The 14,428-nt window shown below is 48.2% G+C and overlaps 1 protein-coding gene and 2 pseudogenes across 8 annotated transcripts in view; 1 reads left to right on the top strand and 2 right to left on the bottom strand.

The window, feature by feature from the left end:
* Positions 1 to 1,112, bottom strand: part of LOC103727816 — a 2,125-nt pseudogene extending 1,013 nt beyond the window's left edge.
* Positions 1,113 to 2,381: 1,269 nt separating this feature from the next.
* Positions 2,382 to 4,921, bottom strand: LOC103727756 (annotated as a pseudogene).
* A 3,052-nt stretch (positions 4,922 to 7,973) lies between these two features.
* Positions 7,974 to 14,428, top strand: part of Dnpep (aspartyl aminopeptidase) — a 14,361-nt gene continuing 7,906 nt past the window's right edge. For 2 of the 8 annotated variants that reach the window (XM_008825771.3, XM_008825773.3), the window contains exons 1-13: positions 7,974 to 8,306; positions 8,841 to 8,934; positions 9,018 to 9,106; positions 9,194 to 9,307; positions 9,536 to 9,661; positions 9,877 to 10,007; positions 10,274 to 10,349; positions 10,463 to 10,570; positions 11,164 to 11,241; positions 12,187 to 12,270; positions 13,219 to 13,379; positions 13,731 to 13,770; positions 13,862 to 13,963. In XM_008825771.3, the coding sequence (XP_008823993.1) occupies positions 8,301 to 8,306; positions 8,841 to 8,934; positions 9,018 to 9,106; positions 9,194 to 9,307; positions 9,536 to 9,661; positions 9,877 to 10,007; positions 10,274 to 10,349; positions 10,463 to 10,570; positions 11,164 to 11,241; positions 12,187 to 12,270; positions 13,219 to 13,379; positions 13,731 to 13,770; positions 13,862 to 13,963 (1,209 nt within the window). In that variant the 5' untranslated portion in view covers positions 7,974 to 8,300. The other 6 variants (XM_008825775.3, XM_029560002.1, XM_008825776.3 and 3 more) reach the window with 6 other exon arrangements.

Raw genomic sequence — 14,428 nt, 5'->3', positions numbered from 1 at the left:
ACACACACACACACACACACACACACACACACACACACACATATACATTTAGGCCTATGGAGTCAAATTACTGTCTGAAAATGCCCTTTGGAATCCCCTAGAGCCTGGTCAAACTACCCACTGTCACACACCCTTGAAGAAAACTGACTCTCCCTCTTCTAGAGCTATCAGTTGCTAATAGTTCCTCAGTTAGGGGTGTGCTTCTTACCCACCTCCCCACTTCTATGCTGGAATTTTGTTTGGTTGAGCTTATGAGGGTCTTGTGCATGCTGTCACCATTACTGTGAGTTCATCTCTGTCTCCTTATGGTCATCCACCACCTCTGGCTCTTACAATCTTTACATTTCTTCCTTAATGATCCCTGAGACTTGAGAGGCAGAGGTTTGATACAGATGTCCTATTCGGAGTTAAACACTCTGCACTCTCTTACTCTCTGCACGTTGATCAGTTGTGGGTCTCTGTAGCTTCAGCTGACCTGGAACTTGCTATGTAGACCAGGCTGGCCTTGGTTGGCCTTAATCACACAGAAATCCTCTGCTTCTGCCTCTTAGTACTGAAATTAAAGGTATCATGTCCAGCTATAATTATTTTATTTTATATTTTTGAATTATTTTTTAATGGGAGAAATTATAGCAAGACCCCAAGAACTGCAGAGATTGATAATGCAGGAGAGGGGGAAGAAGTACTGAGGAGGTACCCTTAAGAAAGTAAGGGGTGGGGCTGGAGAGATGGCTCAGTGGTTAAGAACACTGGCTGCAGAGGACCTGGGTTTGGTTCCCAGCACTTACATGGTGGCTAACAACTGTAACTTCAGTTCCTGGGGATCTGTCATCTTCTTCTGGCCTCCTTGGGCATTGCAAACACAGGCGCACTTACATACATGGAAGCTAAAACACTCATATACATTAAATTAAAAAAATTTTATAGAGAAAGTGGGGCTGGAGAGATGGCTCAGCGGTTTAAGAGCACTGACTGCTCTTGCAGAGGACCCGGGTTCAATTCCCAGCACCCACAAGGCAGCTAAGAATTGTCCTTAACTCCAATTCCAGGGGAATCTGAAGCCCTCTTCTGACCTCTGAGGCATTGCTCGACCCGGATACACTCACATACATGCAGGCAATACACTCATACACATAAAAAATAAAAATAATCATAATAAAATATTTTTAAAATGTTTAAAAAAAGCAAGTAAGGGACAGGATGGGGAGCTGACTCCACGGATAAAGCACTTTCTGTGCAAGCATGAGGACTGCAGTTCAGATCCCTAGCACACACACACAAAAGTCTGCCTGTAATCCCAGCACTCTGGTTACCTGGGGCAAGTTGGCTAGCTAAACTAGCCTAATCTGCAAGCTCTAGATTCAGCAAGGGTCTCTGCCTCAGTAAAACAGAAAGTGATGGAGGAAGACATCTGATGTCAACCTATGGATTCTGCACACATGTGCACCTGCACATGTGAACATGCATACATACATGCATGTATACCAGACACATACACACACACTAAAAAGAAAATGGGGGACAGAATCTTGTGTGTAAGTAGAGAGTGCAGACTTACATAGAAGCACAGATGGGGGACCAAGTTCTCGTTAAAGGCTTCTGTTTTCACAGAAAAATCAGAACCAAGGATCAGGATGCTGTATGAAATTCTCCTCCAGGAGAAGGAAAGAAGGAACGGTCTGGGAGAGTCAGTAGGAACTCTGAGCAAGACAAGGAACCCCCTGAAGGCTAAGGAATTTCAAGTGAGGCCAGTCAGCATGACTGAGTTTCTCTAGCCATGTGGGTGCAGACAGATGTAGACATGGGCGCCGGCAGTTACATATGTGGAACAAGTGTGCCTCCAGGTATAGCCAGGGTTTGGGTTTTGCTGAACAAGTAAGCAAATCCCAAGGGGCAAGGGGTTTGAAGGTGTGTGCATGGGAGTGATCATAGGGTGGAGGGGCAGGAAGACAGCAGAAATGAGGAACAGAGAGGATCCATAGTTTATAGTTCTAGTGCAGGTAAAGGATGACTGGAACCCTGTCCCATTTTTTAAAAGGTTTCCCTACCTTAACTTTGGGTTTTCTTTTGTTTTCATTCCAAATATTCATATCAAAAGAAATATTTTGCCAACTACGTTACATTCCTGTAATTCTGACATGTAAGAGGATGAGGCAGAAGGATTAAGAGTACAGGCCAGCTTGGGCTATATAGAAAGACCCTATTGAACAAAACAAAGAAGGGAAGGAAGGAAGGAAGGCATCAACCAACCAACCAACAAACCAACCAACCAACCAACCAACCAACCAACCAACCCTCCTTCACCCTTCTACATGTGCATAGCAACTTCCATGTCAAAGGACAACATAGCTTTTGTGTTCATTTTTAACTCTATTATTTTACTGTAGGCTGTAGGTAAATGCTAACAAACAAATGCTTACTAACTCAATCAGGGTATAGAAGAAAACAAAACCAAAAAAATCATGGCTACAGAAAGTACTTAAAGATCATTACGAGTCTGTTACCTTTTAAAATCACTTAGTTTTTAAACATGTTTAAATATGTACATAGCAAACAATTTAAAGTCGCTCAGGCATCTACCCCATTTCTCTTTCCTAGGGAGTCAGGACTTTTTTGTAACTCCTGATGTTTTGTTTCTTTTCTGTGTGTTTTTAGTGTCAGGTATTTATTTCCCCTCCATGTGGAATGACTCACAAAAATGATACTCAGGCTTCAGCACTGTGGGAGAGGAGAGCATCCCTGGACTCTTACAGTAAGAGGATCTTCGTCTCACCGCATGAGAGAGGAGAGGAAGGAGATTTCACTCTACTGCCCTCACTGGGACTGAAGGGGATAGTGTAAGAGCCACTTCTACCTCTCAGGCAAGAAGCCACCTTGGTGACATGCTTAGTTTTAATCATTATAGTAAGTGGTAAAGGGATTGGCCTGGTCTCAACCATTACAGGGGGAAGTTGTAAATGGTATAGGAAGGTAGTTTGGATTAGGTCAGGAGAAGGGGCAGATGACATCAACAGAAGCATGTGACTGGTGGGAACAGTTACTATGCTTCTGGGCTATCTAGTCCCTGGCTTAGCAGAAGGGCAGGGGAGATGAATGGTGATTATCGTTTGGCATTGATGAGGTCCACAAATTCAAGCTTGAGGGAAGCTCCATCCACAAGGAATCCAGTCACATCAGGCTGGCTTGCCAGCTCTTTGCAAGTTGCTTCAGTCACACAAATCTCCATAAATGATGCAGGGGCTCTGAACCACTACATCACAGACCTTGGATTTAATCGGTCCCAGAACTTCCCCTGTACTTCCTGGCCTATTGGTGATGTAGTCTTGTCAGTACCGACGGCCCATACAGGTTCATAAGCTGGAACAACCTTGTTGCAGTCCTTCACATTATCTGTGATGACCTTGGTTTGCTCCCAAACAACTTTCTCAGTGATGCTGGCTTCCCTTTATCTAACTTCTCCCCAATGCAGGCAAACACTCCAAGTCCTTCTGCCAGGGTATGAGCCACCTTCTGCCCAGTCAACTCATCTGAGCCCCCTGGAAGATGTGCCTTCTCTCAAAGTACCCTGGGACTACCCAAGGGGTTCCCCAGTTTTTGATCATTCCAGCGATGATCTCCCCAGTGAAGGCCCCATTAGCCACAGAAATCTTGGGATTTAACCTCTGCCTGGCTAAATTGATGTAGGCAGTAGGGTATGCACAAGCCATGTAGGTATGGACAGTTGCCTTATGTGAAGTCAGGGTGTTGATGAGTTCCCCAGATATGTCTTCCTTCTGTCCATCTTCCAATTTATACCCCCTACACACACATACACAAAGAACTTCTTGAAAGGTGTCATTGCCCTGGGATTGACTTGCTGAAGGTCAGTATTAGCCACTCCTGTTGTATCTTAAGCATACAAGAATGTGTGTGTATAGGTTGAACACAGTAGTTTAGACCTATAATCCCATAATTTTGGAGGTGGAAGCAAGAGTCAAGCCTGGACTATCCTGTCTCAAAAAAAGTGTATTTACACATTCAAATGGCAGCATACCATACCATAACTGCTATGCCACAGGTTTTTGGGTTTTTTTCCACTTAATACAATATAGTTTATTGTAAATTTTTCCTGTTGGTACTAATAGAGGCACCCAGATAGTATTTCTTTAATATAAGTAATTTTTAATCCTCCCTCCTAGGATACAATTGGTTCAAAATGATTATCCCAGGGTTACTCACCTCAAGGCATTCTGGGATTTGTAGTTCTCAATAAGTTGAGATGTGAATGGAAGATGAGGCTTGAGCAGAAGTCCTATGTTTGAAACTAAAGTGCCCCTCCAGCAACACTATAAAATTGTATCTTATTATGTAAGATCCTATCACTATATCCAAGTGATGCCAGAATATTAAGATCATCTCATTTAGCCCCTCAATGTACCAGCCTTGACAGACAGGTCAGGAATCATGTACACACACACATACATGTCCTTATAGTATTGCTTAGGTCTCCTAAATCCCAAATCACCCTTAACAATCATGTGACAAATTGCTACTCAGGAAGCTTCTCTAAAAAGTGAATGGACTAGAAAGGATGTGTACTTTGTAGCAACTCACACTGAGCTGCATGATTGCTGTATTAACTCATAGGCATTTGCGCTTTAATACTCCTTAAATCAAAGGATGAACAGATAATAGAAACATATAAACACCAGGTTAGGGATGGTGGAGAAGATTCTCAGATGGTTGGGAGCAAGAATGAGTCTTAGAAACTTTTGGGGTACTACAGTCATTCTCGGACCTCCTCACCCCAACTTCACACCCAATACCATAATTCACTTATCCATATATACATATATATTTATGTAAAACCTAGAAATTGAGCTCATTAATGTATTTTACCTAAATGTACTTGCCCCATAAACATTTTAGAAATTGCTTTTCTGATTTTTTACTTTTTAAAAATATATTTTATTGCCAGTCATGGTGGCGCACGCCACTCATCCCAGCACTTGGGAGGCAGAGGCAGAGGCAGGCTGATCTCTGTGAGTTCAAGGCCAGCCTGGTCTACATAGTGAGTTCCAGGACAGCTCGGGCTACAGGGCAACCCTGTCTCAAAAAGACATATATATATATATATTTATGTGTACGAGTGTATTGCCTGCATGTATGTGAGCTCACCCATGCTATGCAGTGCCACAGAGGTTAGAAGAGGGCATCGAATTCCCCTGGAACTGGAGTTAAGGATGGTTCATAGCCACCATGTGGGTGCTGGGAATCAAACCTGGGTCTTCTGCTAGAGCAGTCAGTGCTCTTAACCACCGAGCCATCTCTCCAGCCCCATGATTTTTTAACTTTTAACTTATTGCATATTTTCATTTACTTTGTGGAGGTGGTGACACATGTGCCATGGTGCGCTTGTGGAAGTCAGAGGGCAATTTGTCAGAGTCAGTTCTTCCCTTCCACCATGTGTTACCCAGGAATCAAACCCAGGTTGTCTGGGTTAGCAGCAAGTGCCTTGACCCACTGAGCTATCACTCCAGTCTGTTTTTCTTTTTATTCAACAATGTATTTGAACTTTTTTTTTTTCTGTGATTATACGTAAGATTTTACCTGACCTTTTTTTTGGGGGGGGGGCAACATGGCACTGTAAAACACTGTGTCTTAGATTTTAATGTGAATTCAAATCATCTAAGATAATCGTGGTGGCACACATCCACAACACCAGCACCCAAAAGGCTGAGACAGAAGGACTGAGTGTTTGAGTCCAGCCTGGGCTACACAGCAGTTTCCTGGGTTTAATCCTCAGGTCTGAAAAAAGGAATCTAGGAATGATTTAGGAGGTATACGGGTAAATCCTAAGTCCAACATTTCTAACTCTCCCAGATATTGATGATGTTAGTCAACATGATACTTAATGGTGAGGTCTTATGGTACAGAAACAGTAGAAATGAGACTAAACCTTATAATCCCAGGGATAGGGAGGCTGAGGCAGGAACTGTGAGTTCAAGCCAGTCTGGTTTACATAGTGAGTGCAAGAGCAGCTTGTACAGGGCTACACAGTAATGCTGTCTCAAAAATCAATCAATCAATCAACAAATTGAGGGGAAAGGGAGTGAGGAAGGGACGGAAAGAGGAAGAGAGACCAAGTCATGTACTATAAACAAAACAGGCAAGGCATCTTTATTCAGGCGTCAGCTTCAGCTGGCCGACTTCAGTTTGAGCCAAAAGGACACCAGTGATTGAAAGGGAGATCAGGCTGCTGTTCACTGAACAGAAGTGAGCAGCAAGCTTTTATTGATTTTTCTGGAGTGGACTAAAATTTGGTAATTGCCCATTGGTCATGGGAAAGATTTCAAAAGATCTTTTCCTTCTGTGCACAAACATTCTGGCTTGTGAGGTTTGCAGGCTAATGTGTGGTGACTTATCCCAGGAGCCAATGAGTTATTCATGGTGTGCATAAATGTCCTGGACCCATGATTTGGCCTGAAATTTATGAGCTGCCCAGACAGCACAAGGTCGGGGTAGAAGAAATGCAAAGCAGCTCCAAGGGCAACAGGCTGAGTTAACTCCGTACTATAGAGTTGGCACAATGTCCAAAAAATTTAATTAATTGTGGAACTTGCTATGTAGACAAGGCTGGCCTAGAACTCACAGAGATCCACCTGCCTCAGCCTCCAGAGGGCTGGAATTAAAGGAGTGTCCTATGTCCTGTTGTACAGGCCACCCTCTCTCCCTTTCCTCCCAAACCCCAATATCTTGAAACCACCTTGCAATCTAGTTGTTTGAAGTGAGGTTGGCAGGACATTTCCAGACTCCCCACCCCAGCCTCAAGTATAAAAATGGCAAATTGCCTTTAGTGACTTGTGACCCCTGGAAAATTGATTACATCATTGATAGTTGGGTTCTCTGGAACCTCAAAGCCTTCAAAAATCCTGATCCATCCCTATAGCTAGGCAGATGCATAGGTTTTAAAATTGCTACCTAACACTCTTGACATGGAAATAAAATACTGGAATTACCTCCAAGGATATATGGAGTTTGCTTTTAAATTTTTTTTCCCTGTCACTTTAAGAAGAAAGAGCTGAGGATGGTTAACTCATACCTGTAATCTCAATCCTCCAGCCTGAGACTGGAGGATGGCAATGGGTTTGAGGCCAGCTTGGTCTCCATACTGAATTCCAGGCCAACTGAGGGTACAAGGAGACCCTGTCTCATAAAAGCCAAAAGAGAGAGCGAGCACGAATATCAGAGTCAAATACTAGGGTCACCCAAATAGCCATGTAACATTTACCAAAGAGAATAGAAAAGACTTGAGAAAAGACCTACAAAACCTATAGTGGTCGTTCCAGACCTCTGCAAACAAATTCATGGAGTCCAACCCCAACTGCGCTATTTGTTACTTGGGACAGGTTATTCGCTTCCGTGTTCCGTTAATTCGTCTCTAAAATGTCAAAATGTGACGCTTAAACACTGATAACCGTTAAACCTCATCATAACACTAAAGCTCATCGCCCGGCAGGAACATCAACTGTGCTGCTTGTGTTTTCATAAGGCTGGCCTTAGGGAGCACTCTTGGTTCTCCTTGGACCCGAAGCCATAGGGATGTTTCCTCCACTCACGCACCAGCTGCCGGGGGCCGGAAGGAGTCAGTGGTTACGGCTATCCTAACACCTCCCGGGCGCAAGAGGGCCCTGACTGCCGCGGTGGACTATGCTGCGGAGAGTACGCCGTGGGCCTCCGGCCAGCGAGAGGGACAGATGAGGGGGGGAGTTAGCGGCGCAGCGAGGGCGGGGCCGGAACTCAGATGACGTCAGCGTACTTAAGATTAGACCTGATCGGGGCGGAGCGAGAAGCGGAGGCGGGGCCGAAACGAGGCCTGACTGGAGCGCAGCGGTCAGCGTGGTCAGAACAAAGCCTAATGGGGGCGGAGCGGCGCAGCCGGAACCGGAACGCGGCCTGATGGAGGCGGAGCTAGCGGAGAGCGGGGGCGGGGCCGGAACTCGGACTGACATGTTGGTCTGTGTACTTCAGGAGAGGCAGGACTGGAGCGGAGCGAGAAGCGGAGGCGGGGCCGGAATAGAGCCTAACGGGGGCGGAGCTGTCAGCACCGCTAGGAGTAGGCCTGATGGGGGCGGAGGGAGAGGCGTGGCGGAGCGAGAGGCCGGGGCGGAACCCGAAGGCGGTCTGACTCGGGTAGAGTTAGCAGCGGAGACTGGGCGCGGCCTGACAGGGTCGGAGCACACAGCTAGGCCAAGGCTGGGCCTGACTGGGGAGAGAGGAGTGAGGAGGCTGAGGCCGGCCAAGCCTGGTCCGGTGCGGCCATGCAGGTGGGTGGTTGCGGCCCGCTCGCCCTGCATTGACTATGGGAGGCATCCGGGAGTACCCTCCCAGCGCGCACTGAGCTGGGCGCACGTCCGACAAAGTGAAACTGCAACCCCGCCGCGGTGATCTGACCTTCCCGGGCCGGAAGGGGTGTCCAGCGGCTGGCTGGGTGGGACAGGTGAGGTGGCCATTTGAGTCGGGATGCCGTGCTGCAGGCGCGTTCAGAGTTGAGGGCGACTCGGGAGCTCGGCGTTAGGGTTCGGAGTGGGATTTCCGGGCGGGGCGTGGGGTGGGACTTAGGGGGCCGAGCCAGAGGCGGAACTAGGTGGAAGTCCTTCTGCGGGAGGACTGAAGCTTTCTGCCGCGAGGGATTGAACCTTGGAGTCTGGATCTGTCTGTAAGGAAAGGGGCACGAGCAGAGGTTTGAGCCTTGGAGCCGTCATTTCTGGGCGTGGGTTTGGGGAAGCCCTGGGAGCTCCCGTGAAAGCAGTGTCCCAGACCTGGTAACAGCTTGAGCCTTCACCCCCCTCATCCCCTAGAAGGCCATGAACGGCAGAGCCCGGAAAGAGGCGGTCCAGGCTGCGGCCCGGGAACTCCTCAAGTTCGTGAACCGGAGCCCCTCACCTTTCCACGGTGGGTGACCAGGTCTAGGGAGGTTAGGGATGGGAATATCCCCGATCAACTTCCATCTCTACGAAAGGACCCTTTTCCTGCAGCCGTGGCCGAGTGCCGGAGCCGCCTCCTCCAGGCTGGCTTCCGTGAACTCAAGGAGACAGAGAGCTGGGATATCAAACCTGAGAGCAAGGTACTACTAGTGGTAGGTTGGGGGCAAAAGCGGTCTGAGTCTTGTGTCAAGCAACTCACACCCCTGCCTTTCATCCCCCTCCCCCAGTACTTCCTCACCAGGAACTCCTCCTCCATCATCGCTTTTGTTGTGGGGGGCCAGTATGTTCCTGGCAATGGCTTCAGCCTCATTGGGGCGCACACGGACAGCCCCTGCCTCCGGGTAAGCAGTTAGGGCTCTGCTGGACTAAAGGGAGGTGTCAAGGGCAATGTGTGGTAAAGAGCTAGGTGGTACATATTGGAGGGCCCTATGCCCTGACACAGGAAAGAAGATAGACTTGTTGCCTCCACTCCACATTTTGGTCAGTCACCTGACACTGATATTTGTCAATGGCTCTAGATCTTGTCATTCAACTTTCTCTGACTTCCTCCTCATCTTTATATTGCTCAGGTGAAACGCAGATCTCGACGAAGCCAGATGGGCTACCACCAAGTAGGTGTAGAGACCTATGGTGGTGGGATTTGGAGCACCTGGTTTGACCGTGACCTGACCTTGGCTGGGCGAGTCATTATCAAGGTGGGAACCAGGGACTGGGAACTGGGGTGGGGAGGGGGGTGTGAGAGGGGATGAGTCTCAATTTAGCAGCCTGAAGATTGAATGTCATGGTTTTTGAATATACCAGTGGAGAGCCCCCTTGCGGAAGAGGGGATATGGTTATTCTGGGTTTATTGAGGGCTTTAATCAACCAGGTTTGAGAGATGCCCAAATCTGACCTGGCCAGTTGGCTACAGTGTCCTACCTCAGGTCGGCTGGAGCAGCGCCTTGTACATGTGGACAGGCCCATTCTGCGCATCCCACATCTGGCTATCCATCTTCAGCGAAATATCAATGAGAACTTTGGACCCAACACAGAGATGCACCTGTAAGACTGTGGCTGGGGCTGTGATGGCTGTGAGTGGTGGGATATGGTACCACATGACAGAGGGGCCCCATCAGGACTCAGGAGGCTACCACTTAATGGCAACAGTCAAGATCCATTTTCAGGACTCAGTTTCTGTCCTCAGAGCTCTGCTATTTGGGGAGCGAGCTGGGAGTGGAAGACAAGGAGAAGCCTGGGCTCATAGTTACCCCACCCTGCAATGTCCTCCAACCCTCCACACTCCCTTCTCTCAATACATCTTCCCACAGAGTTCCCATTCTTGCTACAGCAGTTCAGGAAGAGCTGGAGAAAGGGACACCTGAACCAGGGCCTCTCAATGCTGCTGTAAGCTGCTCCCCTGCTCCCAGGAGGGTGGGCAGAGGGGAAACAGGCCAGTCTTTTGAGAAGAGGCAAAGAAAAAGGTGCAGGTCCTCCTTCTAATATCCTCTGCCCTGCAGGATAAGCGACACCACTCAGTCCTCATGTCCCTGCTCTGTACCCATCTGGGGCTGAGTCCTGAGGACATCTTGGAGATGGAGCTCTGCCTGGCAGATACCCAGCCTGCGGTAAAGAATGGCCATAGGACCTTGTGGGTGGGGGCCTCCAGGATCCCAGCCAACCACAGCATGTCCCCCTGAAGTACTCAGCTCCTCATTACTGTTCTTCCCAATAGGTTCTACTTCTGCTTTCAGTAGTTCAGGATAAGCAAAATACCAGGACTGTGTGGGGTGGGACCTGAAGTTTCTGCTACAGGTGGTCCCTATCTGCTTTGACCCACATTGTTTCTGACCTGAGGGCAAGAGGCCAGGCTGTGCCACCTGGTTGCTAATGCAGGGAACTGCTAAATCTTTTGATTCTGTATCCTGCTTAAGTATGCACTAAGTTTCTGTTTGTCAACTGTTTTTTGGTGACCATTTAGTCCTTCCTTTGCCTGTCCCATTGGCAGAGGTCAGGAGCTATAGGCTTCCTCTTCTTGGCAGCCCTACCCTGTCTCCAATTCTCAGCTGACTCTGTACAACAAGAACAGTTTCCTAAGCCAAGAGTCAAGAGAAGCTTCATTGGAAATCTAGCAGCTGGTTCAACTCAGGCTGTTGGGAACAGAGAACAGTAGATGAAGGGGCTGGGCACTCAGACTTGGGTGTCTATCCTATCTGTCTAGGTCCTGGGTGGAGCCTATGATGAGTTCATCTTTGCCCCTCGGCTGGACAATCTGCATAGCTGCTTCTGTGCCCTGCAGGTGAGGAACCAGAACCCCTACCCCACCCCTCCTCCCAGCTGCCAGGTAGCACACACCCAGGAGAGGTGGTAGGATTGCCTTAAGCCCCAACAGGTAATAAGAGAAGGCCACTTAGCCATGCCCTCAGTCAGCTGGTGCTAGGAGGGGCCCAAATGCTGCAGCTTTGGCATCACTGTTCTTGTGCTAGTTTGGGACCAGACACTGAGCTATGGGGAAGCTGAGAAGTATTCAGGGTGCTGTGGTGTATTTTCCTAACCCTGTCTGCTGCTTTTCCTTAAAATAACAACCTCTGCCTTAAAGGCCTTGCCACCATGAAAGGCAGTGTCTTCCACTCTCTTTGCTTCTCTCCTACACTGCTGCTCCCTTAAGTCTCCTCCTTTCATCCTGTCAGCCTTGTTTGTCTTCCTTGGGACCTCAGTGGGGCAGTCTGTGTCTCCTGGTCACCTTCATGTTCCTTAACTTTCTACCCTACTCAGGCCCCTTCTTAGTCTTCTGTGCTTATCCCTCCCTCAGACTTTTAACTTCCCTTTCCCTGCCTGGTCTGTCGTTGGAGATAGGCTTTGGGCAGTAACTGCAGACTTGGAGCCTGCATGTGGTTCTGAGGCAACCAATTAGGTTCATGGCCATCTCTGGAGCTCTCATTAACTGAGGCCCATCAGTTTGCATGATCGCTGTAGTCTTTGACCTTCCAAGATTTTCAGCTTCTCCATCTTCAACACTCTCCTCCTGCCTTCTGCATGGAAAGATGTGGGAGCCAAGTACTCAGAGGATAGGTTCATTCATCCCTATTGGAAAGCCTCTGTCAGGCAGTGCCCTAAGAGAGAAGGCTGCTAAAAGCCCAGCCTACTTCACTGGCAAAGCAGCACGCTCTTCCCAGGAAATGTCAGACTAAATTGTAAGAGGAGGAGGGACAGAGAGGGTAAAGTTGTCTTTTTCCCCAACCAGGCTTTGATTGATTCCTGTGCATCTCCTGCCTCCCTGGCCAGGGAACCCCATGTGCGCATGATCACACTCTATGACAATGAAGAGGTATGTGGAGGTCCCTGGGAAGAGGCCCTTCTGGGGAGGGAGTCTTCAGCAGCTACTTGGTGGCAGACACTCACAGTGATCCAGGGCCATTGTTATGGCCCCCAAGATGGGTGAAGGAGAACTGCCAGTGCTACCTTGCTGGTCCTTTCTGGCTCAGCATATATCTGCTTCTAGTTCTCCCCCATCTCCCATAGTCCCTGTGTGCCTTGGTGTACTCCTTCCCTAAGTTTAGGGGACACTGCCTAGGGTATCCTTTCAGGCCCAGGGCTTGGCACATAGTAGGTCCTCTGTTGTGTGTCCCCTACAGTCTACTGCACTGTAATAGAGCTGCTTGATAGGTACATAGTTCTCTCTTCTGTAACTGAGATAAATCAGCAGTTCACCATGAGTCTCTGGTACCCCTGAAGGCTTGGCTATTTCACTTCTGGCTATCTTGTCTATACCTAGTCATCAGTAAAGGAGGAGAAGGCAGAGAGAGTTTGGCCCAGAAATGGAATTCATTATTTCTTTCATTCATAAAACTTAGCATGACCACATTTAACTACAAAGGAGGCTGGGAATGATATCTCTAGCTGGGTAGTTAGTTGTGTAGCTACAGCTTGAGTCTTCTATTAGGATAGACAATTAATAGTCTCTGTCACATGTATCAAAGGACATTGACCAGTGTGCTGTGTGATACCTGCTGAGCCCTAATGTGAGGGTTGGAGAACAGTGTGGAAAATCTCATCAATAAATGCTGTTTCTAGCTCAGAAATGACTAAGAATTTGTCTAGCCCATCTATCAGATGTTCAATAAAGACCTGGATTTAGGGAAATTGGTAAGGAGACCTATCCTTACCCAGTCACTCAGGAAGGTCCTGGGCCATTCTGGACATTGGGCCTCTCTCAGTTGGCCTTGCAGTTCAGGTCATGTCCAGAACCCTCAAGTCAGGTCTTTACCATCCCCAGGTAGGATCAGAGAGTGCTCAGGGAGCACAGTCTCTGCTGACGGAGCTGGTGCTACGGCGGATCTCTGCCTCACCTCAGCATCTGACAGCCTTTGAAGAAGCCATACCTAAGTCCTACATGATCAGTGCAGACATGGCCCATGCTGTGCATCCCAACTACTCGTGAGTCTCCCATGCCAGATCATCCTCACTGCTAGAGACCCAAGCATAACCCACCTGCAGGCTGGGCCCTGGCCTTGCCTTCTTTCTTCATCTGCTGAGAGGTTCAGTGGATCATCCCTTTTGATTGTTCCCAGGCCAGAATTGATCAAAGTCATGTAATGTCTAAGCCAAATAGGCCTACCTATAATCTTGTTTCCATCAATGACTAGGTTTATAGAGAGCCTGGAGGACCTACAGATCTGGATGGGAAATAGTGCCATGACCCATTAGTGTTGTCTGTCTTAGAAAGGATGGTGGGTGTTAGCAGGCCCCACTCTGTGTGCCATCCTGTCCCTTTATCACCTCTTGCAGGGACAAGCATGAGGAGAATCATCGGCCCTTATTCCACAAGGTGAGATGCTCCTTAGACGTGTGGCCTGCCTGACTCTGGCTCATCTATTTCCTCTGGACCCAACCATCTCTTTCCTCTTGACTGTCCCCAGGGCCCTGTGATCAAGGTGAACAGCAAGCAGCGCTATGCCTCCAATGCAGTGTCAGAGGCTTTGATCCGGGAGGTGGCCAGTCAGGTTGGAGTGCCTCTGCAGGTGAGTGTGCCTTATCTGAGAAGGCATGGAGGGGTCAGGATGAGGGCACAAGCTGATGTGCCCCAGTGAATGGGGAACCTGGTAGATGAACTTAAGTGGAGCAGTTCCCAATAAATAGAACAGAAGTTTGGGATACAGACAGAGCTAGGTGCATTGCCTGTTCTGCAGTAGTGCTTGCTCTGTGACAGCCTAATCTGCTAAGCTGACTGAGTCTCAATGTCCCCATCTGTAAAATGGGAGTGGATTTTGCTGGATTTCTGTGAGGTTAAAGATATATACTCCTGCAACATGATAGGTTAGTCCTGCCTTCTTCCTTCCCAGTGTCCTACTTCCCCTGTGCCTTTTTTAAATTCTTACTCCCTGCTTCCCCAAGTAATATTCAGCACTGGGAACCTAGAGCCCTAACTGTTCCTTTTACCTATGTCCTTGGAATCATCATCATTCTCCTAAGTCTTTATATATAAT

Source organism: Nannospalax galili, unplaced genomic scaffold, assembly GCF_000622305.1.
Source record: "Nannospalax galili isolate Female #2095 unplaced genomic scaffold, S.galili_v1.0 scaffold127, whole genome shotgun sequence".
NCBI lineage: Eukaryota > Metazoa > Chordata > Mammalia > Rodentia > Spalacidae > Nannospalax > Nannospalax galili.
The sequence above is the reverse complement of the archived record's forward strand: the minus strand, read 5'-3'. Positions and strand labels throughout refer to the sequence as shown.